The sequence below is a fragment of the Episyrphus balteatus genome, chromosome 1 (assembly GCF_945859705.1).
Source record: "Episyrphus balteatus chromosome 1, idEpiBalt1.1, whole genome shotgun sequence".
Classification (NCBI taxonomy): domain Eukaryota; kingdom Metazoa; phylum Arthropoda; class Insecta; order Diptera; family Syrphidae; genus Episyrphus; species Episyrphus balteatus.
In genome coordinates, this window is record NC_079134.1 from 158000344 (window position 1) to 158028234 (window position 27891).

Consider the following 27891-nt stretch of genomic DNA (forward strand, 5'->3'; position numbering starts at 1 on the left):
TATCAATTTCCGTTACACGAGTTTCCATAAGATTGCATGTGTTTCCAAAACTTTGAAGCCGTTTTTCTCAAAACTACAATTTTGCAGATTCGTGGTTTTGGCTTTGTGCCCACGATATCTGCATACCTGTACCCTTCGGTGAGGCCAAGCCTTAAGGCTAGACCACACCGGAGGCTATATGCGGTAGCGGTACGGGTAATTAATTGTATGAAAAAAATTCCACATCTGAACGTTAATTTTTCAGTTTGGAATTTTTTCATACAAGTACCCGTACCGGTACCACATATACTCTTCGGTGTGACCAAGCCTTTACTCGTACTGCTCGCATACCCTTCCGGTGTGGTCATACCTTTATTGCTAATAAATTACATGTAACATCCCCATTAAAAAAAAATCTGTAATTTGATTTATGCTTGAACCTGGAACGCAAATTGATTAATAACAACCCTGTACAATTTGACAAATGCTTTTTGGACTGTCAACTGTCACTTTTCGGTAACCACTCGCGAGCAGGAAAAAAAAGAAAATAAACAAAAATATTTACAAAATGGTAAGCAATAAATTCTTTTTTCGAAATATTCCTTTAATTAATATATTTTTAAATAAATATTAAAAGTCTGTTACCCTACACACGGACTATGGTGATATGAAAATTGAATTATTCTGCGATGATTGTCCGAAAGCGTGCGAAAACTTCTTGGCGCTCTGTGCTAGCGATTACTTCAACGGTTGTGTATTTTTAAGGAATATTAAAGGATTCATGGTTCAAACAGGTGATCCAACAAATACTGGGAAAGGAGGCACATCTATTTGGGGTACAAAGTTTGAAGATGAATTCAAAGATTCATTAAAGGTAAAGTAAACAATTCATATGGCTTCTTGTCACATTTTATTAACTCTCACATGTTTAGCATTCGGACCGTGGAATTGTGTCAATGGCCAATAATGGACCCAACTCAAATGGAAGTCAATTCTTTATCACTTATGCTGCACAACCAAATCTAGACTTAAAGTATACAGTTTTTGGAAGGTATGTTAATAGCCAAATCAAGGAAATCGATAGATAATTGAAAATTCAACTACTTTACAGAGTAATAGATGGCTTTGATGTGCTTGATGAACTCGAGAAGCTTACAGTAAATCCCAAAAACTATAGGCCACATACGGAAAAGAAAATAAATAGCATAACAATGCATGCGAATCCCATTGCGAATGCTCAGGCAGGAAACTAATAAGCTCTTAAAAACAAAAAAAAAAAAAATAAATAATTAATTTTTTAAAACTTGTATGTTTATTTCTTCAAAGAAAAAAAGTTTAACAATAGGATCTCCAATGTTAAGAGGTCATGAATGCTATAAGACTATCATTAATTTTCATATCTGACCTTCCGTTGTGACTCCTATTTTTTTTCAATCAGTGTTGTCATGGTGATTTTAACAATTTAAAAAAAAAGGCTCTTGATATTGGGCATTTTCAGGAAACATCAGGGACTATATCTGAAGTCAACGTGGGGGTATTTTTCTATACTGAGTTAGTCAACTTTAGTCAAAAAATTGACTGAATTGAGAGGATTTGTTTACAACTTAACGACTTGACCAATCAGAATAGCAAAACTTGACTAACGTTTCTGAATCCCTGAAGTTTTTGAATTTGCCCATTACCTTTTTTGCACCTTTCGAACTTGTCTCTGCTATTGCTTTTGTATGTTTTGTGTTGATTTTCAAATCAAAGTCTTGTCCTTATTTGGAGACCCTTTCCTTTATCCATGTAGATGCTGGCGCTAAATTGGAAATTAAAATCTTATAACGAGTAGTTTCGCTGTGCGAATCACTACAACCTGGAAATAGATGAAATTCAAACGCAAGAATGAAACCAATTTTTCGTTAACGTTTTCGCTTTGAGAACAACCCTTAGAAACTGCTTAAAAGATTCTCAGAGCCGATCTACCTATTACCTAGTGCCTAACCTAGACAAATGATGAGAATCGAATTCGTCTGTTTTCAATAAAAGCAACTATATACATACAAAAGCTCAGCAGGAAATATTCATGTAGAGAGTGAATTCTAAACGCATCGTTGCTTTTGCATCACAATTTTGTACACTACTTTACTTTTTGATGCACGAGCATCACTGCCTTAATGAAATCAGTTTTTTTTAAAGCAAAAACATCACGCGTTAATTTATTCTGCAAGTTTTGTAAATAAGTAAGTGAAACTAGACTAAAAAATTGTACAAATTGTACCATATAGCAGATCTGGGATGATAACTGTCTTTTATAGGGACACAAGTTGCTGGAGAGACGCCTATGCTGGAGAATTACATTTTCAGACCAAAGTACGAGCGGTTGGCAAAAAAATCCTTGTGTTGTGCATATGAAAGCAGCTGGACGGAGTTTTAAAAGAGGGTGACTCATAGATTTGACGTTAGAGTTTTGTGTTATTCTTTCAAGGATGATGTTAAGGAAGCTGTATGACAATGCATCATTGCCTTGTCTAGAACCATTTTTGTCATGACCGTAAAGGATGTGGAATACATTCGCAAGTCAACCAAGATTAAAAAATTAGTTATTCTTGTTTTTATTTTTTTATTCTTATTTTATACAATTCGTTTCTTTACATCTTATATTCTAAGAAAAAAAATTTACAAACATAATATCTAGAAAATATTAATAATTATGATTTTATTATTACATTAAATTGAGTAACAAAACAGAAATATGTAAAAAATAAACAAAGAAAATGTTGTGATACAAAGTAGCTATTTCGTCTTAAAATTAAAAAATAATAATAAAAAAAAAACATTACCTATTACAACTAATGAGAAGTTAATAATATTGCCAAGTCTTAGTTTAAAGAAAAACAGCAATAATTTAATTTTACATTATTGAAATATTATGTAGCTCACTTTCATTTTACGAATAATACAAATTTTACTAGGTAAAGAGAAAAAACAATAATAATTTTTTTTTTTTTGGATTATAAAAAAGTGTTATACCGTTAAGAGTTATACAAAAAATTTGCATTGCACTTGTTTGGTTGGTAAATTTTTATTCTAAAAAAATTCTTTTTTTTTCTAAGTTAATCGTTCTCCCTGAGAAAATTTTTTTTTTACGAAATTTGTATATTTTTTTTAAACAAAAAGCTCTTACTTAAATGCACTCTCACTTAACTGCACAAAAATATTTGTGTTTTTGGGGAGGATTGTGTCAAATTTAAACATTTGATAATTTCAATCAATTACCACGAGTGTGTATAGAGTCTCAAAAAAGATACCTAAAGTGTTGTTTTTTTGATTTTGTTTTAAAGCTTTTGTTCATTAATGGTATTCCTCGATTTTTTTTGCTTGCTTTCTCATAAAATTCAAATATTATTACATTAACTATGATTCTTAAATCTAGGTCTAAGTCTTAACATAAAACAATGTGTTTTTTGTTTTTGTTTTGTTTAAATTATTTATGTGGTCGGCCAGGTTTGATTCATCTATTTTTGGATGGCTCCGTTTGTCTTTTTTGGATTGTCCTTGATATGTTGTTCGAACATGGTACGCATATCAGCTAGAGCTTTTCGTATATTTTCACCAAATCTATTTGCACTCTAAGGACATAATACAAAATTTATTAATAACTTGAAATCATTACTTTTTTTTTTTAATTTCAAATTTACCGTCGTTCCGCAACTCTTTTTGGCAGAAATATGGAAGAAAATCAAATCCTCGCCAGCAATGATGTAGGAAACACCATAACCATCATCGGCAACTGGGCCAAAACCACCACCAGCACTTATTAAATTTGGATGCTTTTTCAGATCCATCTTAGGTGTCTGTCCGTGTGGGGTTTGACTAGTGGACAGGCGCCAAGGTTCACTGAGAACTTCGTTTAAAAATGGAGAATCCACTTCAAGGTACTTTGAGACAACATATAAACAAAATAGATGCCTATCGATTCCACGACCAGACATAGCATCTTGATAGCCCAATTGATGGCGATTACAAGCTTTAAGAAGTAATTCAACGCATTCTTTGTTCTAGAATTAAAAGAGTTTTCAATTAAGTTTCTATTTAAACTTTCAATAATTTATTTTTATTTACCGTTGATTGTCCACTTTCCATAGCCTTAACCCATGCACTTGATTCGATTGTACATGGACGAACAGTTTCAGTTCGACCTTCGCGGAAAAGTCTTGTCATAGAAGCCTCGTATGTGAGTGAGAAACGTTTAGCATCGCGATAATATGCCAGTTGAAGAGCCATCTGAATGAATGCATCTGGAGATATGCGACATTTCTTCATGAATCCTTTGCCGTATTCGTTGTGAACCAGAATACGTAAGTCGACATCCTGAAAATGATTAGAAAAAGAAATTAACATAATAACTTTGCACTGTTAAACAAATCTATGTTGCCTCAAAAGAAGCAGCAAAACTATTTTTCTCCAAAATGATGAGTTTATTTTAGAAAGTCCTGAAAGTTTTTTGAAGACTTTAAAACTTATTTATACCTGACTGTTTGTACACTTTTTTTTATCAGTAGTCTAGATCCGAAAAAGAAGTGGAATACATTTTTGTTGTAAGGACGCATATAGTTATCTGTGATAGATATAGGAAGATATATGAAGGACCTTCAAGAACAATTCTGTGTACTCATTACTCAAGTTAAATACACCGTTACCTTTTAATACAAAGTAGCATTTTTTCTCGCATTGGAGAAAGCTTGTCGCACTGTCTTGGATTGACCCAATTTAATACTCTATACCGACTAGCGTGGTTTTTTTTTAATCCATAGATCCCAGGACACTATAGGGAAACTCAAAATTGCATGAAACCAAATACCCCATTATTTGACCTATAGAGTATAAACAGTAAGGTAAGGATACATCTTGCAATGTTTGGAGCAATTAGAGAGAACACCAAGTCCTAAACTGTCACTCCCAAAAAAAAATTTGCAATCAAATTTTTGTTTAAATGATGTGGAATTGATCAAACTATAAGTCCTTATCATAAAAACACAAAATCAAAAAAAATTTTTTTTAAATTAGCGTCCTCTTAATTTTGACGTTCAGTGTATATTTCTTAAGCTAACCCGCATATCAAATACCTTTCATACACTATGAACTGTCCGAAATATGCCGATTATATAGGCATTTTAACGATTTTGAATTGCAAATTTATATATAAAAAACAAAAAATCAAAATCAAAAGAAAATGTAACCATACAGTTAGCATTTAGAGAGTAAAAGAATAAAAAAGAAAACTTAATATTAAGGAATCTAACATTTATTTTCTATACCAAGGTCAGAAAAAAGTAGTGACAAGCAAGCGCCAAGGGACAGTACAAGTATTATTACGGTATAATTTAGTGGACCATTCCATTTGGAATAAGGCATACTTAACAATTCCTAAATTAAGCAATACATGTGTGCAAAATCCATTGAAATGAGAAGTCGTACTATTAAAATCACACATTTACTAGTTTGCTTATTAATGATGGTATAAATGCTTCTGAAGCACTACTTTAAGATAAAGCAACAATATTGAAGGAACAAACTCACTTAATTGGTCACTTAATTGATCCATAGGTTACATTAAATGTTAGGTATTTATAGTACAGGAAAATTAGTAAAAAAGCAGGCGCGAAAACCAGGACTTAAGCTTTTCTAATACCCTTCTTTCAGATTTGAAAAAATCAGCTAACCTGTATTTCGTTCCACGAAAAAGTCTATATTTCCTGTACTATTTTGCTTTTTATAGGTAAGGCAAAATACTTACATTCAAAAGTTTAGTAGCATCAACAGTAGCCTCTTCAATTTTGTCCTTGAATGGTTCCAACTCCCAATTTAATCTTATTGGTGATGGAGGAGTAAATTCAGGAATTCCTCTAGTGTTACCATCTTCATCATATCTATTTTGTTTTTGTATATAAAAGGATGATTAGTTAATTTTTTAAGAAAACAATACTTCAACAGAAGCTTTGTCTTTAGCCGTGTTTTTTCTAAAGCCCAGTAGTTACTCATTTTTTTATTTTTGGTAAAAAATTGAGTTGATACTAAGTTGTAAAAAAACTGGGGTAGAATCGGCTAACTTGATAGTTGATAGTCAAAAAACGATGATTTTGCTCCATAATTTGTCGTTTTTTGGCTATCAACTATCGGCTATTGCGTTAGCCTATTTCGTCCCTGGGTTTTTATTATTTTTGTTTTAAAGCACGTATATTATTTTTAGCATCCAATTGCATTGGGAAAATATATTTGTACAGCAAGGTATTTAAAATAAAATTAAAAAAAAGTTAAATAAACTAAAACAAAAAAAAAAAAATAAATAAAAAACAAAAACAGCTTTTTGGTGTTAGAAATGAAGCATAATTTTTTTGGTTGTTAGTTAGTATAAATGAAACATAAAATAAATCTATTTACCCATCAATATCATCACCAATTATGTATTCCCACAAATGCCCCATGACCGGTGCGTCGGCCCTGAATATATAGAAATATATTTACAATAATGTGTATAAAATAATAAAAGAAAGCATAATAATGAATACATTTGGAAGAAAAATAAAAAAAAAAAAAAAATAATAAATAATAACAGAAGAAGAAGAAATAGGTAGTTCATTTCCAAGCTTCGGAAACGTAACATAAGTAGAAGAAAGAAAGTAAGTTTGTGGGGGAAAAGCTGCCAATTGGATGCCGCTGCCATAACATAATAACATAACGTTTATTTATTTGAATAGAAGAAGAAGAATTTGTATTTTTTTCTTTACCCATCGGTGAGCCCTTCATCCGTGATAAGATTCTCCCACATATGAGAGGCAACAGCAGCGTCCCCCCTTTTATTGGTTCAATATCAAAATAAGATTTTTATTTTTGAGTTAACAGAGTTTTTCTAAAAGGTTTTCTTCCAACATTGATTGAAAACATCAACTAAATTGACTTACCATGAATGTTCAGCATTAAAACCAATTTTGCAATTGCTTCCTACGCAAACAGTAAAGCACTTATCAAACCAACGATCGTATCCTTTTCCATGAAGTAGACGTCTTCCAAAGTTGTCCAATTTAGTGTGATCATCTTTGTCATATTCGAGTGGCTCATCGTCCAGAGACAAAATAAATGCAGATGTTTCGATTGCATTGAGAGATACACGATTGACACCGCGTGTAAAATGAGTGTTACGTACTTCTGCCCATTTGGAACGCTGCCATGCGGTCAGTGCGGCAAGATGTTCTTCATGTGGCAGTGGAGTTGCGTTAGAATTGAGTATTTCTTCCATTTGTCTAGAGGAATAATGATAGAAATTAGAATTAAGAAAGATAAGATATTTCCTGTAACTTACACTTGAAGTTCAGATGGTCTCAAAAGACGTCCCTTGTAGTAGATTATTACTTTGTAGAAGCAGCCCTTGTGCATGACAACGATGTGATTTGACTCTTTGTAATGAGTAATTCTATCTGTCTCTAACCCTGGCACACGAACTGTATTAAAAGTACGTTCATATTGCCACGAGCATAGTGGAATCATACCCTGGATCATTATCTAGAAGAATGAATATTTCATTTATTAATAAACTACATCATTTCATATTAATTTTTTATCGACTAACTGGTTGAAGTTCTTGTCTCTCAATCAAACGACGGAAGGCAAGCAATTGACTAACAACATTGGCAGCACGTGCAGCTTGTTTTGTGGTGAATTCCAAGAAAATAGCATCAGTTCCATAAAAATTGCTATTAACCATCAATGGACTGCGACCACGAAGATAAACATACTCCTCCCACCAATCAGAAACATAATTGGATGACCACCAGCTCTTCAAAACCAAATAACGCTGTAATTTCTTGCCAATTGTACTCTCAAATTCTTTAGCGAGATTCTCCATTCTTTTGTAGTTTTCTTCATCCAAAAGAGGATGAACTGATCGCAAATATCTTTGCATTGTATCATGCACACTAGGTAATGGCAATCGTGGCAATGATCCTTGAAAACTATACAAACCAGGAGTATTCCAACTGGAAAGTAATTTTACTACTGCCGTCCAGAGTATTGTTCCAATTGAGATCCTACTACCAGGCGCTCTTGACTCATACATCCATCCTTTGTAGATGAGTAGGACTTTGAGTGTGTAACGCATTGTAAAACATATTGTTAGCCAAACAATAAGTGAAGCTAAGAAGCACGCTAATAATTGATAATTTACAGTGTTTGTTGGAAGACGGACTAGAATTTTATTTGTTAAGTTAAAAGGCGCATTATAGCCGGAAAAGTGTAATCCAATTGCTATGGCTGTTATTAGCCATAAACTTTGAATGTGTGCCGGATAGACACCATTGCGTATGCCATTCTAAAATAAAATAAGATTTATAATTAAATTATGTTTTTATGTTTCGGATTAATTTAAACTTACTCTCGCTCTGGCTATACGTTTCTTCCAGGATCGTACGCCTGAATCCCAAACAAGATTAAGAACTTCTTGGTCATAATTAATGTCCCATCCTTCGTGGGTGATTGAAAATTGGAAGGCTACAGCTGAATGGGCTTCAGCCATGGCGGTGGCTTGTTTTAAGCTCCCTTAGCAAAGAAAACCAAAAACCAATGCCTTGAAGCTGTAAAAAAAGGAAAAAACGAATTAATAAACAATTTAAAAAATAGCTAACAGAGGTTTTGAAACTAATAATTTATTCTGTTTTATTATATTGTTTGATTTTGAGTTAAATTGAATAAAACTGGCCATTGAACATTTCAAAACATTTGCATTCAAATGTTTCATGTTATTATTTTGTTTACACCAAAATTGAATTACATACTTTAGTTATTATGTAATTAGAATTATTCAGACTCTAATTAAATGTAAACAGATTCGGACAGTCCGTAGGTGTAAGTACACGTGTAAGTTAAATATTTAAATTAACCATTTCCAATGATGAAACAAAAACACAAAATTTATTTTGGTGGTCTTGAAAATACGAGTTCGGAAATTAAGTTTTTTTTTTACCTCGGATGTGTCAATTTTTTTGTCTTTAACCAAGAATATTCAATAAAACATGTATGTTTAGTAAAAAGTTTTGGTTGACTTGCTAAATTTTTCACAAAAAGTCTTGGTTAAGTGACCGAAATAAATACAAGTAAATAAATGCCAATTATAAATCTGTATTGAACTGAGGGTCAGTAGTCTAGGTCTAAAAACTTAAAAAGACAAACAAAACAAACACGCCCATCCGTTTCTCGTTCGTTGTTATGAGTAACATAAATATTCATAAACAAACCATAAATTAACTTCTTATTCAAAGGTTAACTAACAAAACAAGTTTTAAGATTCATTCAAAGTGGTTGAATATAGTTTTTATGGGAAAGGTGTGTGTGAGGTTTGTGGTTTCGAAATAGAAACATTAAATAGACTTAATTTGCAAAATTTATGATTAGAATAGAGTAAAAAAATCACAACAAAGTTTAATGTACACTCAGTCACAAAAGTAAGTATACACCCCTAACTTTGTTTAACCAAGACCTCAAAAAAAAGAATCTAACACATTTTCGAAAAAAATTTAAATGTGGTTTTATTTCATTAATCATTGCCTACATATTTACAAAAAAAAATTTGTCAAATAATCAATACTAAATGAAAAAGTGACAAAAAATTAAACACAGTACAAAATTTCGCATTACAAAAGTAAGTATACAGAGAAGAAAAAACTATGAAAATCGATGTATAAATATCTTAATTTTTTTGGGAAATAATATATTTTAGGCTACCCCCTAGACTTGACGAGGTCAAACTCACTTGAAGGCATTGATTTTACTAGATTTTTTGCAACTTTTGGGCCGAATCTTTTCCACTCTTCCTAAAAGACTCGTTTCAGCTAATCCTTTGAATGCTTACTTTTCTCACCAAATGGTCCAACAGATGCTAAATAGTATCCAAATCGAGTGACTGGGGGACGTTTGGATCTGGTTTTGAAAGTTTTTGATCAAAAATTCACTCAAAAATACCGAGTTTTGCTTAGGGCCGTTACCTTTATTGAAGATAATCAATCCATCTTAGCCTAATTATTCGACACTCTGGTGCAGGTTTGTCTATAAAATATCTAAAAAACAATACCCATCCCTTGTTTCCTCAAGGAGACCAAATAACCCACACCAAAAGCTATAAGCAAAAACCCCCATACCATAAACGAATCACTGCCGTTTTTACCAGTACCAGCTTTTTGATGGGATTTTGTTACTTTTGTATCTTTCTCCAAATTTTACCAGGTCCATCTGAGCAGTACACTTCGTCTTACGTGTATATGAGTTATGGATGTGGGAATATTTCTAGAAAACCGATAAAAGAAGTAGATCCGAAAAGAAAGGAAGGTACTGGTAAAAACGGCAGTGATTCGTTTATGGTATGGGGGTTTTTGCTTATAGCTTTTGGTGTGGGTTATTTGGTCTCCTTGAGGAAACAAGGGATGGGTATTGTTTTTTAGATATTTTATAGACAAACCTTCACCAGAGTGTCGAATAATTAGGCTAAGATGGATTGATTATCTTCAATAAAGGTAACGGCCCTAAGCAAAACTCGGTATTTTTGAGTGAATTTTTGATCAAAAACTTTCAAAACCAGATCCAAACGTCCCCCAGTTACTCGATTTGGATACTATTTAGCATCTGTTGGACCATTTGGTGAGAAAAGTAAGGAAGCATTCAAAGGATTAGCTGAAACGAGTCTTTTAGTAAAATCAATGCCTTCAAGTGAGTTTGACCTCGTCAAGTCTAGGGGGTAGCCTAAAATATATTATTTCCCAAAAAATTAAGATATTTATACATCGATTTTCATAGTTTTTTCTTCTCTGTATACTTACTTTTGTAATGCGAAATTTTGTACTGTGTTTAATTTTTTGTCACTTTTTCATTTAGTATTGATTATTTGACAAATTTTTTTTTGTAAATATGTAGGCAATGATTAATGAAATAAAACCACATTTAAATTTTTTTCGAAAATGTGTTAGATTCTTTTTTTTGAGGTCTTGGTTAAACAAAGTTAGGGGTGTATACTTACTTTTGTGACTGAGTGTATTAATGGGTCGTACGTCCTTGCGTTTCTGTTGTTGGCAAGTTACTATATAAGAGTAATTCAGATGTAATATAAAAATTGGTGTTATAAAAAAAGACATTTTTTCTGTAAGCAGGTCACTCATAGAGTAATGACGAAGCACTGGAGGCCCGTGGGTCGCGGGTTAAGTAAATTTGATCTAGGCGGTCAATGAACAAAACTATTTCTGGATATAACACGTTCATCGAGTCAAGTCGATTGGAGCACCCGCTGTGGAGCATATCATAGTCCAAAGAAATAACAACGTTACAACATTATCTAAACTAAAGCGATCTTTACTGACTTTAATGTGATTTCAAATTGTATTAACAACATAACAATAATCTTTCTTAAAGCACATATCTAGCCTAGAGGGTATTTTTTAATTTGTTGATGAAGCCTGATCTGAGAAGGTGTATCCTTTTATATGATCAAATGGGTTTATTTCTTGAGTTTATTTAATTTTATGACAGTGTAATTCAAAAATACTTTCGTTAAATTAGCTATAGTGTGGTCTTAGCGATAAACAATTTTTGATAACACCGTGGAATCGATTGTTTTTTTTTTTATGTCAGTTAAGTTGACCCTAACGACAAATGATTAAACGCCAGTATTATTTTCGGATCGGCCGCTAGAAAATCCCATATGCTTGTTTACTGGAACGAAAAGTAAGCCTAGTAGGTATACACAAAATAGAAGATCTTTCAATATTGGCATACCTGTCAGATATCTTCCAATTGCTAAACCTAATTGTAAAATTTGTTTTCCAAAAATGTGCCAATATTGGAAGATCACAGTCCCGTGTAAACTAGCCTTAACTTTATAACCAAAAAATGTCTGTTAACTCGCTAAAGTAAGGGTCAACAACTCGGAATTAAGTTTAAAGTTTTGAGAATATGTACATATGTACATATGTATATTAGAAATCGCTTTTGAAAGATTTAAAGTGTGGGTTTTATTTCTAACAGAAAAGAGCATTATAAAAAAAAACGAATTTCTTCCACTCGAATTTGTAACGAAAAAGTGTTTATTTTTTTTTTTAATATTTAAATTAAGTCATCAATCTAAAAGAAATTTTCTAAGCCATTTCCGCTTTAAAATCATTACATTCTTATAAAATCAATTTTGTCTGTGCAATTTATTGACAAGTCCAATTAACTTAAAACATAATCGGATAACTTTTTCTTGCTTGTTCTTTAACGTGGCAAATAATTATGCGATTATGCCTCTTTTCACAGATTTATTTTTGTGTAAAAATATACAGGTGAGCTTTTTAAAATTATACACATAACATAAAAATAAAAAACCGGCAGAGCTTTGTAAATAAATAAATGTCGACATAACATTATGTATCTTTTATTTATTTTGTCTATCTTTCTTATGTCATTCATGTTTTTTTAAATCAGCTGGCAAGGTAAACTTAGGCCGGCATTTAATTAGAAAAGAAAAAAAAAACAACAAAAGTCTTACAATAAAATATCTTAACAGCTTTCAAGATATATACATACATGCAAGTATTATAAAAAAAAAAGAAAACAAAGATAATACAAAAAGAAAATTGTAAACAAATAAATAACTTGAATATATTTACAAGTTTTTTTTTTTTTGATAGAAAGGTTTGAGAATAGTTTTTCGTAGCAAAATTTGAAATAAACAAACATCTTGGTAGTCAAAGTGAAAATAATGCTGCCTAAAAGCAATAAACTCGAAAGTGGAGTCACACAAGAGTAGATTAAGACACCGATACTATTTCTTAATACAAAAATTAGTAAAACACAAGGATGTCTACTATCACAAAATAGAGAGAGAAAAAAGTTTTGAAAAAAATATTCTCTGAAACAGTCTTGAAAACATTCTTCGTCAAAACATGACACATTTGCCATCTTTTTATTTTTGCTTTTGATCTAGGTATCTAACCTATCTCATAACATTTGCGACTTTGACCACACACAAAACCAATTGATAAGCAATAAAATTACAATTCATTTTGATTTTCTTGTTGATTAAATAGCGGCATAACAAGTATTTTACTTAAAACTGCCACAATACTTGAAATAAAAAGTATAAACAACAACAATAAAATCAAAGATTCATATAACACTATTTACTATCAGATCTGGACTTTGCCCTCAACGTTTCGTCTAAAAGACAAATACAAAATAAAAACAGATACAAATAAAACCACATCCATCTGTTTTTTTTTTTCTATTCGAGTTTTTGTCGAGCTTTTAAAAAAAGTAACTTTCACAGATGTGCCGTTTATGTGTGAGTAGGTGTATATGCCTCTTAAGTTGAGTGCTCTTGAAAAAAATCAAACCATTGAAAATTATTATTTGTCGTTTTTATTTCATTTGTTCGTCCGTCCATACAAAACTGATTTGCGTCTGTCTTCGTTTTGGTTTTGGTTGGGGTTTCAAAGACGACCTTGTCCTACATTACCATCTCTGATTTTATTAACAAAAAAAAAAAAAAATTAAAAAACATAGACAACTCAAGGCAGGTTAAACGTGCAGGTAATAAAAAACAAAGAAGAAAACAATGTAAATAGTTTACAATACGTGCACCGGCAATCAAAGGTTTTGAACTACACAATGTGCAGTTCAAGTTGTCACACAATTTGTTTCTCTCTATTAAAATAATTGTACTCATAAACATAGAAAGAAAGATACAATCAAATTGAGGAAATGAATTTGTTTTTTTTTCTTGTTTCTTTTTTTTCTTCTTGAAGAGATAAATAAACAAAATGCGACTCATGATATTTTCAATTGATTTATAGATTGCAAACAAAATAATAAAACGCCACCCCTTTTTTATCGATGAAAAAAAAAAAAAAAAAAAAAATAGGTATTGACCCCAAAATTGTCGAGACAAAAAGCTTTTTGTTTGATAAAATTTGATCAAAATGTTTAGATCACAATAAAAATATTATGCAACTCATTTTAAGTAAGTAAAAGTTAAGTTACACATTTTTGTTTGATGAAATAACGCAGATCAATTTTTATTACAAGTTATGGTGTTTTCGTTTGGTAAAAAAATCAATTTATTTTTTGATCTAAATCTGTTGTTGCGACTACTTAATTGCAGTTGAACAGATCAAAAATTGTTTTTTTGACAGATTTAGATAAAAAAATAAATTGATTTTTTTACCAAACGAAAACACCATTAGAAACTTTCTTGAAAGCTATTTTCATCCTTTGTAATCTTGAGTCGAGTTGGTGTGCTCTTTTCAAAAATTTACTCGATCGGCCATGTTTTGCATTTCGATAAGGAGCCAATTGAAATCCATATTCAAATACGGTCGATATTAAATACCATGTCCTAGATTTCATGCTGTTGCGAAAGCTTAGAAAATTTTAACTCGATCGTTCATGGTTTCGAATGGAAATAAATTTTCAACATGATCGAAATAAAATGCCATCTCCAAAATTTCTTTCTGTTTCGAAATTGCTTCGATTTGTCAGGCAAGGACAAAGTTTCACATTCATTGTTGAAGACAAAAATTTCACAAAGCAAAAAACAATGTGGATTGAGTTCGATCGAAAAATGAAATTGACAGTTCTCTCGAATCTGTTCGAAATTGTTATGACTCAAAAGCAACACAAAAAACTGTTATAAACTGTTCCAGGCAGCGTCATTGAACCGCAAACTAGAACAATTTGGAACAGAAAAACTCATTGAAATGCAATAAGCTGTATTTTTCTGTTCGGAATAGTTCAGCACAACTTCATGGAACACAACGTATTCAAGAAGAAAAAACTGTAAGCATTGCAACGAAAATACATTAGCTTCTTCACTTCATCTCTATTAATCCCTTTTAAGGAATGATTAAAGTACGAAATTAAGAATTGACAATCATATTCTAAGAGCTTGTATCATCGACCGGATAGAATTAAAGCGGTCCATAGACAAGACACACTTGTGCGCACATTTGTGTGTACACCGCACCACAGACGGCACACCGATCATGACACCGACACAAAAAAATCAAAAAGTTTTGATTTTGTTGCTCCGGTGTGCACACAAGTGTGGTGTGTATGGGCCGCTTAAGGGCGTGTGGCAATTGGGTTATATGTAAAAAAAACCTTCTGTCAAAAATGTATCCTCTGAAGATAAAAATTTAACCGACTCCAAGCAGGTACATTTTTGACAGCTGAAAATTTATCTTTTCACCTCAATAGTGTCAAAAATGTATACTCGGCTGAATATGTAACTTAATTAATTAAATTAAGTTTTATAATGTATGAGATTTTTGAAGTTATACTTCTTAAAATTTACTTTTTGACAAGAATGTTAAAGGGTTAAGAAGGAAAAAATGCTTTTACGTCGAATTTAACAAATTATACCCGAATTTCGGGTCAACGCCATACATTACATTAGTAACCACTAACCACAAGCTTGTGTCTATATGACAGCACTTGTATTTCCTTTCAAAAACAAACTGATAAAACTAAAATTGTCAAAAATGGGTCAATTTTCACTCTGTCTTGCAAATCCTTTGCGAATGCTTTATTTGAAATTTGGATTAATACAACCAAATTCGTCATGTTCCACCAGCTAGAAAAATATACTATACTCGCAGTTTAAAAAGTAAATACGCCACAAATCTTTACTGTGTATAAAACCATTAATAACTACTTAATTGCATAATGCCGATAAATTTTCCCATAAATAAAAAAAAAAAGTTGTATGTAGGAAAAAATCTTTAAAATTATAATTTTGATCAATTAATTTGTCATCAAACAATTTGCATGTTATTTCGTTGTTGCAAACACTTTCAATTTACAAGCCATAAATAAAATGAAATCAAAAACAAATCATTCATTATTAACGAAAAATAATGTAATAAAATGTTTACCTTATTTTCGTTGCAATAAAAAGAGAGCGTTGTAAAAACACTTCAAAAAGCTATAATAGCTATTCAAACAAACCACTTCACTTTTATTAATATTTTTTTTTTCTAACTTTAGTTCTACTAGCTGATTTGATATAGTACAAACAATGTTTTATTATTTCAATGAGGAATTAAAATTTTTCAAGGTTTTTAAAATGTATTAATTTATATTATCACAGTTTCAAAGTCAGTCAGGAACTATACTATCAAGTTTATTCTTGACCCACGGTCTATTTAAGAAAACGACTTGTCTCAATACCAGACAAAAGCTGACTGATTACTAAAAGTCATATTACGCGATCATTTAGCTATGAGATTATTAGGGGGATATCAAAAAGTCGAACACTATTACAATCACACAACAAAATAAGCTTTTTTATTCCCCCCCGAGACACTACACACGAGTAGCAAAATAAAGTAAATAAAAATTTTACAAAAAAAACAAACATTATTGTGATTATAAATGAAAGATATAAAATCAAGCCCCCGTCTACACCTTCTATACTAATACCAACACTGTCATCGCCACTGCCACTGCCGGTATAAAAAGTTTCTTCTTCCTCCTATGAAAAAGAGGACTTTGACCCTCTTGATAATAAAAAAAAAAAAAAACAAATACGAAAAATAGCCCCCGCGTTGTATGAATATAATTTGATAAAAAGATACTTTTAATCATGAAACTGAGCGAAAAACAATTTTTTTCATTCTAATTTTAAATCTACATATTTTGTTAGCCTGTTGATGAAAGAGTTGATGCAGGTTTTTCAAATGGGTTTGTGTATTTATTTTAATTTCAATTTAGATCATACATAGGTAAATAGATTGAATTATTGCTAAAATACACATTTTTTCGGAAAAAAATTGACAGTTTATGTTATATACTTCGATATCAGTACGAAAGATAATATATTTTTAGATACACATTGTTTAATTTGTGAGTAACTTTGCCGGTATGTTACGTTGGAAAGTACTTTGATGAAGGTTGCGAATGTGCGTAAGAGAAAAGCACACACAATATATTATTGATAACATATTTTTTGATTAGGACCTACATAGAGTTAATATATAAAAGTTAAACGTGGAAAAAATTTAACAAAATAAAACAAGTAGAAATTAGATAAATCTAACGAGTTGGACTTGGCTTCATATGACTTGGCCTTTAGTATGGAATTGCAACTTATAACACACAGCTAAGACGCTCAGGTGAAACGTGAGAATGAGTCACACTTTTTATCTTATAACTTTAAACGAGCTAAAATTGTTTATATATACATATACAGGGTGTCCCACAGTCACCGCCCCAAATAAAAACCATGGATTCCTGAGGTCATTTTAAGTCGAAAAACTTAAGAGGTAATTTTCTCGTTTTCGTCCCGTTTTCGAGTTACCACGGTTTTTATGATTTTTGCTCTCTTGTCCTTTAACTGGTCTTATCTTTGCCAAACTACGTTTGATTTGAAAGATTTTTTTTGCAACCAATCAAGAATTTGTTGCAATTTAGGTTTGTCTCAAAACTTTTTTTTCTGCGGACAACCGTTTCTCCACAATTTTGCATCAAACACAATTTTTTTCGTTTTTTAAGTTGTTTTTTACACTTTCATATCATTTAAGTCAAAAAAACACGTTAATGAGTATTAAATTTTTGTGCTTTTTATTAAGGCCCAGTTTATATTTATAAAAAAAATAAGTTTAATTTCATAAAAAAGGCAACTGAAAGTAATAAAAAAAAAAATAAACAAACTGAGTGAATGAAAAAAAAAATAATTTTTAAATAAAAAATTAATTTAAATGAATTTAAAACTTTTTCTGAGCAATTGTGGTTAAGAAAAGAATAAATAGATAAAGCTCAGAAAAATTTTTAATTCATTTAAATTAATTTTGTATTTAAAAATTATTTTTTTTTTAATTCACTCAGTTTGTTTATTTTTTTTTAATTACTTTCAGTAGCCTTTTTTATGAAATAAAACTTATTTTAATATGAAAATAAACTGGGCTTTAATAAAAAGCACAAAAAATTTACACTCATTAACGTGTTTTTTTGACTTAAATGATATGAAAGTGTAAAAAACAACTTAAAAAACGAAGAAAGTTGTGTTTAATGCAAAATTGTGGAGAAATGATTGTCCGCAGAAAAAAAAGTTTTGAGACAAACTTAAACTGCAACAAATTCTTGATTGGTTGCAAAAAAAATCTTTCAAATCAAACGTACTTTGGCAAAGATAAGGCCAGTTAAAGGACAAAAGGGAAAAAACCATTAAAACCGTGGTAACTCGAAAACGGGACGAAAACGAGAAAATTACATCTTAAGTTTTTCGACTTAAAATGACCTCAGGAATCCATGATTTTCATTTGGGGCGGTGACTGTGGGACACCCTGTATATATATATAAATATATATAAAATTCGGATCTCGGAAACGGCTCTAACGATTTCCATGAAATTTTCAGGGTTTGTTCATCTCAGCGAGTAAAAAGTTTTGGAAGTATTTTTGGAAAAATCCGCCCACTGCCACGCCCACTTTTTTAACATATAAGTTTTTTCGGGAACGGCGCTAACGATTTCAATGAAATTTTCAGGGTTTGTTTATATAAGCGAGGAAAAAGTTTTGGAAGTTTTTTTTTTGAAAAATCCGCCCACTGCCACGCCCACTTTTTTAACATACAAGTTTTTTTCGGAAACGGCTCTAACGATTCCGATGAAATTTTCAGAGTTTGTTCATTTAAGAAAGTAAAAAGTTTTCGAAGTTTTTTTGTTGGAAAAACCCGCCCACTGCCACGCCCACTTTTTTAACATATAAGTTTTTTTCGGAAACGACTCTAACGATTTCGATGACATTTTCAGGGTTTGTTTATCTAAGCGAGTAAACAGTTTTGGAGGTATTTTTGGAAAAATCTGCCCATTGCCACACCCACTTTTTTAATATATAAGTTTTTTCGGAAACGGCTCTAACGATTTTGATGAAATTTTCAGGGTTTGTTTATCTAAGCGAGTTTTGGAAGTTTTTTTGGAAAAATCCGCCCACTGCCACGCCCACTTTTTTAACATATAATTTTTTTCGGGAACGGCTCTAACGATTTTGATGAAATTTTCAGGGTTTGTTTATCTAAGTGAGTAAAAAGTTTGGAAGTCTTTTTGGAAAAATCCGCCCACTGCCACGCCCACTTTTTTAACATGGAATTTTTTTGATAACAACTTTCAGGATTTCAATTAAATTTTGGGGGTTTGGTCCTCTAGGCGAGTAAAATATTTTGGAAGTACTTTTAGAAATATCCGCCAACAGGTACGCTTATTTTTCTCACATATACATAAGTTTTTTGGTAATTGCTTTAAAGATTTCGATGAAATTTTGAGGGTTTTTTCCCCTAGGCAAATACAACATTTTGGAAGTATTTTCTCTTACATTAGTTTTTTTTCGCGGAGACAGATTCAACGATTTCAATAAAATTTTGAGGGCTGGTTCCACTTTTTACGCATTGTTCTTTTTCTTTTTGTTACAATAACTAAACAAAATTTTTAAGATCATGACTTTTTTGATCATGTATTGAAACTTTTAAGTTATTTGTTAATTTGGTATCACCCATCATCTTTGTTTTAAGTTTTTCTTTTGTTTTAATGCGACTATTGTTAACGTATAAAAATAAAATAACTCACAAGCAACAGCATTGACCTAATGTCAATCTTATAATACATATATAATACCTAAGTAAAAAAAAGAAAGAAGTAAAGCATCCACTGATACAAAATAAAACAGAGACAGGGATAGAAAATAGTATTTCTTCATACTAAGCTTTGCCGACAAGGCTAAACTTTAAAAAAAGATTAACTTTATGTACACCATCCAAAACTTTCTGACCCGTAAATTAAAATTTGAACAAAAAAGGATCTCATTGCTGTAGGCATTTTCGATAACGCAGATTCCTGTAACGCTTCTATCCATTGCTGATCCTCGTGTGTGTATTCAAACGTAAATAAACTGAATTATAAAGTGGGAATGTGGTGTTTTGTAACCCGCGAAAAAACTGGTCATTGCAAACTCAAACCCACTCCAACTAATTGCTGTTTACATTTGATTTTTTTCACTGAAAGTTATAACATTTAAAGATACCGAGCAAAGCTCGGTCACCCAGGTACTAAAATTTATAAGACTATCACGTCAAAAAAGAGCCAAGTTCTTCTAATTCTAAAATTTTTATTTTAAGTGGTGGAAGCTGGGATTCTAATCCCGAACGCACTGAATGCGTTTTAAAACTTGCCAAATATAATAATAAAAATTTCATTGACACACAATAAAAACACCCGAACGGAAAATTCTTAGAAAACGACTCCTCTTTGTCCTTTTACCCAAAATTTAAAACGAATTACACGAAATTCCTTTGTGTAAACTACAAATTCTACCATTTTACCAAGTTTCAAAGTTTTATGATCATAAGAAGTGCTTATTAGTTTTGTAATATTCAGCGAAAATGGGCGGATACTACGCCACTTGAGTAGAAAATCTGAAAATTTTCTTTTTTTTTTCTTTTGCATAAGCTACCAACTTAACTATGCCGTTCTACATAATATCATGATTCTACGATAGTCAGAACTGGTCTATAATGTTTAATAAAAGGTAAGTAAAATTTCTACGATATCGGAAATTGCTCTTTATCAGTCAGTGAGGTTTTTTGAGATACTCGAAAACCTTTATATCAGAAACTCAACCTAAGTAGTTAAAATTTTTTGAGGTTCTAGTTTTTGACTAACGCAAAAAATGCGAGTTTGAAATACAAGCATCTTTGGTAGAGAAAATGGGCGGGTTCAAAAATGGTCGGGTATTTAACTCTGGTTCTTTCTGGTGGGCTCAGGTAATAGACCATGCTGGATTAATGTCGAATCAATGTCTACTTGAAGTGACAGTATCATTTTGCTAAATCTTAATAATTATTTACTGATTTCATTATTACGCATGTTTTGACTTCGATACAGTTAGTCCAAGTAGTCAAAGTAGTCCAATTTTAATTGAACCCAAGTCCATTCGGAATTGCATCCGCATATTTAAACTATACTAAGACCAAATTATTGAACAGCAAACAGACATTTTTTTCAAAAAGAATATTTTTCACTGAAAAGCAAAAGCTGTACTTTTTACGGAGAAAAAATACTGTTTCATAAACACTACTAAGTATTTCCATTTATTTCATCGCTTACGACAATGTTTAAAGTTCAAATATCATAATTTAGCTGTAAAAGTGTAAGTAGTATCGCCACGATCAAAGTTCTCTTTTTTACAACAAAAATTACCGGTGAACATTTACGCGTGCCCGTGCATATACTGATACTCTCATTTAATTCGCAATAATATAAAGCAAAAACACAAAATTCCTTCCAAATTAGATTCATCATTTTTATTACGAAGAATTGAGTCAATTGTTAAAATACCTATAGACAGAGGAATTATACAATGCAAGTGGCATACTAACTAAGTGTGTTGTTTGTTGGGGAAACCAATAAATAACTAAATGGACTATGAACCCAGAGACATAAGCTTTTCACAAAATATGACGTAGATTGAAATTAAAAAAAAAAAAAAAAAATTACGATTATCGTGAAGAAAAGAGCTTACAGTTTATCCCCTGTTCAAAGACACACTTTACACGATGTGCTTGCATGATGTGCAATATTTGTGTTAAAGGAAACACAGAAATTATATTTGCAATTCTTGTTAAGCTTTATAAATGAGAACAGGTTCCTGTTAAAATGACGTAGAACATCAAGTGGGTTTTTAGTGGTAATGTTTAAATAGAAATCTGTTTTTTTCTGAGCAAGTAGCATAAATTCACATAATTAATTTCACGGAAAAAAAGTTATATTTAGTCACATAATAAAATGTATTTCACTAGTTTCACTGTAAATGATGTCTATAATAGAATAATTCATAATTCGCCGTGCTAAATTGGCGGTTTTTTCGACATTGTACTTTTTTGTATGTTCTCGTGGCCATAAAGCAACGACAAAATAGTATTTGTCAACTATCACAAATCACTTTATCTGAAATGGAATCTGAAATTGTGATTTTTGATTTGTTATCGGTGATAATTACAAAAGACCAATTCGCTTTGCGAAATGATTGTCACATACAAAGTTTGGTTCTTGTGACTATCACCAATCACAAATCACAATTGCCGATATCACCCACGATTGCTCAGATTATTTCTTCGCTCGCTTTTTTTTGCAATTTTGCTATGGGTTATATATTTTTTAAAGATAATTTTATTGACCAATTTGTAGTTTGGATTGGGAAATATATTTTTAATTTTAGCTTTCGGTTTGAGACCTCCTGTCATCATAATTAAAAAAAAAACATGCGGAAACTATTTAAAAATCAACACGACAAAGTATTAATAATTAATATCAGTAATAAAAAAATCATAAAAACGTGTTTTCTATTATAATTACACATTTAATTTGTGTTATTAAAAATAATATAAAAATATATTGGCAAGCGCGAACGCATTAAAAAAGAAATAAGTCGTGAATGTTTACTTTATTTAGTTAAAGTTCTCTTTTTAAAAAATAGGTACACAACAATGAAATGCGGTATATATGAGAATGTTATTATTTTTTTTTTTTTCAAATAGACATACAAAGGTCCTATATCCCAGTTTTTTCTATTACTTTTTTAGAGATTTATTAGAACTTCAGTCTTACGAATTCAAAATCTTAAATTCATTAACTGAAAATTAGGGAATTTTTCCCAATTTTTGAATTCCGAATTCTCTAATTTTTACATCTTAACTGGTTGAACAGAATGCAAATTCGCTTGTAGCAAAGAAAAACGCCGTGGGACAAGATGTCAAATAAAATCGCTCAAAATGTAGAAAAGATGAACAGAATATGTGGCGCACTAAAAGTGCGTTGAAAAAAAAAAAATAATTTTAACTGAGCAACCACATTAGAAACGTCAAAAATCATTGCGCTTGTAGCTTGTATTAAGGTTCTCCTTGTGATTTCTATGACTCTTCTTGGAAATCGCATGCTTCAAACACTATTTTATTTGAATTTTAGGAATAATCTTGGACACTGAAATTGTATTTAGAACCAGAACTTTTAACAAATAACAATATTATGCATAGGTAGGATGTACATAACATTCAAAAGACTCTTTAAAATAGCTTATTTTTTTTTTTTAACAGTCCACTGATTAGAATAAACTTTAAAACTCATATCTTTCCTCACAATTACAAAGAGAATCAATATGTTCCAGCTTTTAAAAGTTTTTTTTTTTTTAATTATTCCGCATGGTTGATTTATAAATCAACATTACTCAGCATTTAAAATAGCAGAAATTTTAATAAAAACTAAAAAGAATTAATTTTTGATAATAAATATTGTAAAATAATAACGGATAACTTAACTTAAAAACAAGTTTATCTTATTTAACTATGTATTTACTATGAAGTTCAGGTGGGTCCAACTCAAAAAATTTATAGAGATAAGATTTACTTTCAAAATGGGTTATCATCTACACTACTTACAAACATAGATTGCTTCTCACGAGTTGACTTTTAAATAATTCTTCAAAACTAATAAATAATAAACTTATATGTCCTAGTTAATGTTATCATGCGTTTGATGATAAAGAAATAACGCCTATAGTGATAATATTATAAAAAAATGTATATCTCCATTGAAGAAAATATGCGATAGCAGCAAAATTTGGTTTTTAAGTCTTATCAGAGTATTCGTTTTAAATTTTATTTGCAAATGACCCCCAGTCGTTAGCACAATTAGTTTATTCACAATACCTATAAAAATCCATTTTATTAAACGATGACACATTGCTTAGGTTTTATATTCGCAATTATGATAAAAGGTTTATACATTTATAATCTTCCGAAATTGCGTTTTAATTTACCAATGAAACTTTGCACTCTCAACTTACTTAGCAATTACTCGTAAATTCAAAAATTTGTTTATAAGTTAAAGCTTTAAGTTCATTTGCAATATCTTAAAAAGATGACCCTCTAATTGAAGAATATAACACTTTCATATGCCAAAGCCTTTGGGACATAATATAAATTGCAAACAACTTTTAAGTGCTTCAACATGTGCTCTTTCTCTCCGGTCGAAATTAAATAACACAATCTATTTCCAGTAAATATATGCAAGTCAATGCACTCGACTTGACTAAGACGCACAGCAATTATGTGAATAGAATGTAAATAAGCTACGTCGCATAGTAAAGTTACACAGAAAAGTATTTTTAATAATTTGCAAGAACAAGGAGAAAAGAAGAACAAAAAAACCTACTTTTTTATGGAGTGTCTGATAACAATTTTGAATAGATTTATAAAGCAAAATGACAGGAACTTGTTTTCTAGAAATAAGAAATCGAGTTCAAAAGTTAAAATAAAATCGATATTTTAAACATTTTTATGTCAAACTATATTCACACATAGAATTTACAGACTTTTTCGCTTTTTCTATAATGGTAATGTAATTTCTTCTGAAAAAGAATTTGATACGATTTTAAAGCTTTTTGTATTTTAATTAATGTTTAAAATCGTTTTTATTTACTTTACTTTGAAAATGGATGTAAAGATTTCAATGAAAGTTATTTTTGAAATTTAGGAAAGAAGGGAGGACTTGAATTCACAACAGAATTTATTAATCCAGTTCACATTTCAGACTTGCCACCCCACAAAATGAAATTAAAAATTTCTTTAATTATGCTTTAATTGCGTCACATGTCTTTGCAACAACATTAAAACGACAAGAATGGTAGGCTAGGTTAGGTAGAAATTGCTGTCACGAAAACGACTGACACACTTAGACCACTTATTTGTCCTTTGAGATACCATGATTTTGCAAGGCAATTCCTCACTAATTTAACCAGTTGGAGCTTTTAATGAAGCGGAAAAGGTTGAAAATGTCAGTATTAATAAGTTCACTAGTATCTTCTAAGAAGTATTTTTCCAAGTATATTTAACGTCTACTAGAAAGGGCAGGACATGACCAAAGAAGATGTTAGATTGTTTCTTCTTCTTCATCATCAAATCAACTTCTGCAGAAGTCGTTTGAAACTACGCCAATTCTAATGGCATGTCTACCTATGAGGCAGCGTCGTGTTGGGACACCTATTACAAACTTTTAAATTCGATAGGTTCGACTTGAATTCGTTACTCTCCATTCATAGAATATTGTATTGTATGTCACATTTTCGCAAAATACAAAGGTATTACGTTATGGCGTTTTCGATTGGCAGTCCGGAAGCGTCCGGAAACATTCTGAAAGCGTTTTATTCGTACAAAACTGACAGTTTTGTGTGAATAAAATTTTTTCAGAATGATTCCGGACGCTTCCGGACTGCCAATCGAAAACGCCATTAATTTACTTAAAAATTATAATATCATAAGTGTAATAATGTAATGAAGTTTGTACATTCATATTATTACCCTACTCATATTTTTATGTACATATACACATAACGCACGTGGAGTATGATAAGGTCACAACTCAGAATTGAAATTTTAAATAATTTTGAGGGTAAGTATTAAGTTGATGTTTCCAGACATAGGAATAATAACGTATGTTAAAAATGCAAATTAAAGTATTTTTATTGTTTTCATAGAAATTGGAAACACAGCTTTTTTTTAACTTTTTGTTCGACTAGCAAAATTTTTTTATTTATACTTTTTTTACTAAAAGTTATAAAATTTAATTAGAAACTCGAAGACACCGAGCATTATTCGGTCATTAAAAAGAAATAAACAAACACATAACATATTTGATACCTTAAATTGATACTTTATCACCTATTAATGTTTCTGTAATTAAGGTCTTATTTCACCTGAAGAACGCTTGCCAAGTAAGTGGACCATTTTTTTCCGTGTATCATGGACAAAAGGTACAGAATGTATAAAATGATTAAGTTTTAGTTTTACTTGAACGCTATTTACCTATCTCCCTCATAAAATGGCCTTTTTATAATTTCACTACAAACTTTTCTAACTCATTTGCAGCTGATTCAAATTGGTGGAAAGACAACTTTTTTATTTCTTATCGGCCATCTGTCGAAAATACTTTCCAAATGAAGATAACCTTTCCCGAACCAACCAAATAAAAATCAAATCTTATTCACAAGAGATAATAGTATTTTTTTCTATTAAACTGATAAAAATTAATCAATCAATTTCACCACAAATACCAGCCCTTTACAGAAACAAGTAGTACGAAAAAAAAGGCGCTAAACCAGAACATACTTGAACTCCATCAGTGTTCAGTGTTATTTCGTTTTAGTTGGTTGCCTTGAACTGAAAAAGACAACCTTGTTTACTTTAATTTCGTAGAGGCTGGTTCTCTGTTCTTGTTATATATGTACCTTTTAGTTTTCTAGAAACTTTGAATACAAGAACAAATAGGAGCTATGTGTAAGTAAAGTTGAGTTGTGGCAGGTGTATCTGTATTACCATCGTTTTTTAAGTCATTGAACGATGAAATATCTATTGCTCTTGTTTCTGTGTTTGTATAATCCACAAACAGCCATCTCATCATATCTCTTTTCTAAGAGGTAAAGCGACTACTTTGTTGAAATTTCTTAGCATGAGCGCTCTAGGCCTAGGCAACCTGTCTCTATTTCGTGTTATCTATGTTTTTGCGTGCCTATACATTGCATGCATTTGAGGCACACACCTTCTTTTTTGTTTTGTATCATATCGTTACGAGTTTACGACAGTAAAACAGAAAACAACATCTTGTCTTCTTAATGCCTTGCCTTTGCCAGCGCAGCGCTTCGCTTAGCGCACCACAACATCATCAAAACTCTTGATGAATAAAGTAGCTCTGAATGTGGAGAGAAACCAGAAACACAGAAAAAAAACAGAAAAACAATAAATAATGGACTTTGGACTGTTCGGGGGTATCGGAATCGGTACTGTCTATGGCATTTCGTAAAATGAATGGCGAACAGGTTAACTTTTAACTTTAAAAAAATTAATAAATCAGTTTTGTGTGTTTTTGAGTAATAAAAAGGCAAAGTTGTTTTTTATTTTCTATTTCTGTTTTTTTTACGAAATCAAAAGTTTTGGTGGAGATAATGCAACCACGTTTGACCTAATTAAAGAGAAAAAAATGGTCCACAATCTGTAATTTTTTATAGAAATCAAATCACCCTTATTGAGTAGGTGTACCTAGGTGTAATTAAATTATGAAGGAATTTGTTTGTAATCATCATCACAACCAGTTGCATTAAAATGTGATTATAATGATTGATAGTACCTACATTTTTTGCAGACACTCTATTAATTGGCAATTAACATACAAAAAAAAAATAAATATAGTGAATGAACTTACATTTAGCAAAAGTTCTTAGGTATTTCCCAAAAGAATATTGAGCGGTTGTTTTGTAGAAGTTTGGAAAGTTCACAGTTAGAAAATATATAAATATTTATGAAGAATTTACAAATTGTAAACTCTATTTTTATCACAGAGATAAATTTTGTTTTTATATAACTTTAGCGATGTCAACACAAATGTGTATTAATTTTTATTCAAAGAAAAAATTAAAACAAAACTCAAAAAAAGAACACAGCGAGAGAAAGCGCATCCAACTTCAAAGGCAAAATATATCGAACTGAAGAAAAAATTTTTAATTGGATTTTTGATGAGAGTTTTTTGTTTTGCGATAGAAATTGCATGATACATATAAATCACATGGTAATATTATGGTACTGTTGCATTGGCATGGTATTAAGAACTAGATTTTGTATGTTCCTTCGAAAACAAAAAATACAAATTTTCAAACATATTTTTTGCTAGTTTTTGAGGCTGGAAATCTTAAAAAAATTATGTAGAAAGCTAGGTTTTTAGCATACAAAAATAATTTGTCAACTCTTTTTCACCAACCAGCTGCATCAGCGGGAAAAATATAAGGGGTATTCACGATCTGGTGCAACAGGCCTAGTAAA

At 31.0% G+C, this 27891-nt stretch overlaps 2 protein-coding genes across 4 annotated transcripts; one reads left to right on the forward strand and one right to left on the reverse strand.

Annotated features, from left to right (window-relative positions):
* Window positions 1-428: 428 nt before the first annotated feature.
* On the forward strand, window positions 429-1235 carry LOC129907692 (peptidyl-prolyl cis-trans isomerase-like 3). Its single transcript, XM_055984015.1, has 4 exons — window positions 429-550; window positions 617-853; window positions 912-1030; window positions 1091-1235. Exons 1-4 carry the CDS (start codon window positions 548-550, stop codon window positions 1230-1232), a joined length of 501 nt encoding a protein of 166 aa, XP_055839990.1. The 5' UTR covers window positions 429-547; the 3' UTR covers window positions 1233-1235.
* Window positions 1236-2868: 1633 nt separating this feature from the next.
* LOC129916472 (carnitine O-palmitoyltransferase 1, liver isoform) lies at window positions 2869-27543 on the reverse strand. Of its 3 annotated transcripts, none has more exons than XM_055996464.1 (10): window positions 27278-27543; window positions 8393-8591; window positions 7592-8329; window positions 7325-7524; window positions 6927-7265; window positions 6753-6818; window positions 5762-5894; window positions 4087-4335; window positions 3663-4022; window positions 2869-3593 (listed from the first exon to the last, which is right to left on the reverse strand). In XM_055996464.1, exons 2-10 carry the CDS (start codon window positions 8531-8533, stop codon window positions 3480-3482), a joined length of 2340 nt encoding a protein of 779 aa, XP_055852439.1. In that variant the 5' UTR covers window positions 8534-8591; window positions 27278-27543; the 3' UTR covers window positions 2869-3479. The 3 variants fall into 3 exon arrangements, with proteins under 3 accessions (XP_055852439.1, XP_055852428.1, XP_055852445.1); XM_055996453.1 differs by lacking the exon at window positions 27278-27543 and adding an exon at window positions 15912-16228; XM_055996470.1 differs by lacking the exons at window positions 6753-6818; window positions 27278-27543 and adding exons at window positions 6406-6465; window positions 15912-16227 and having other exon boundaries at window positions 2870-3593.
* Window positions 27544-27891: the final 348 nt, after the last annotated feature.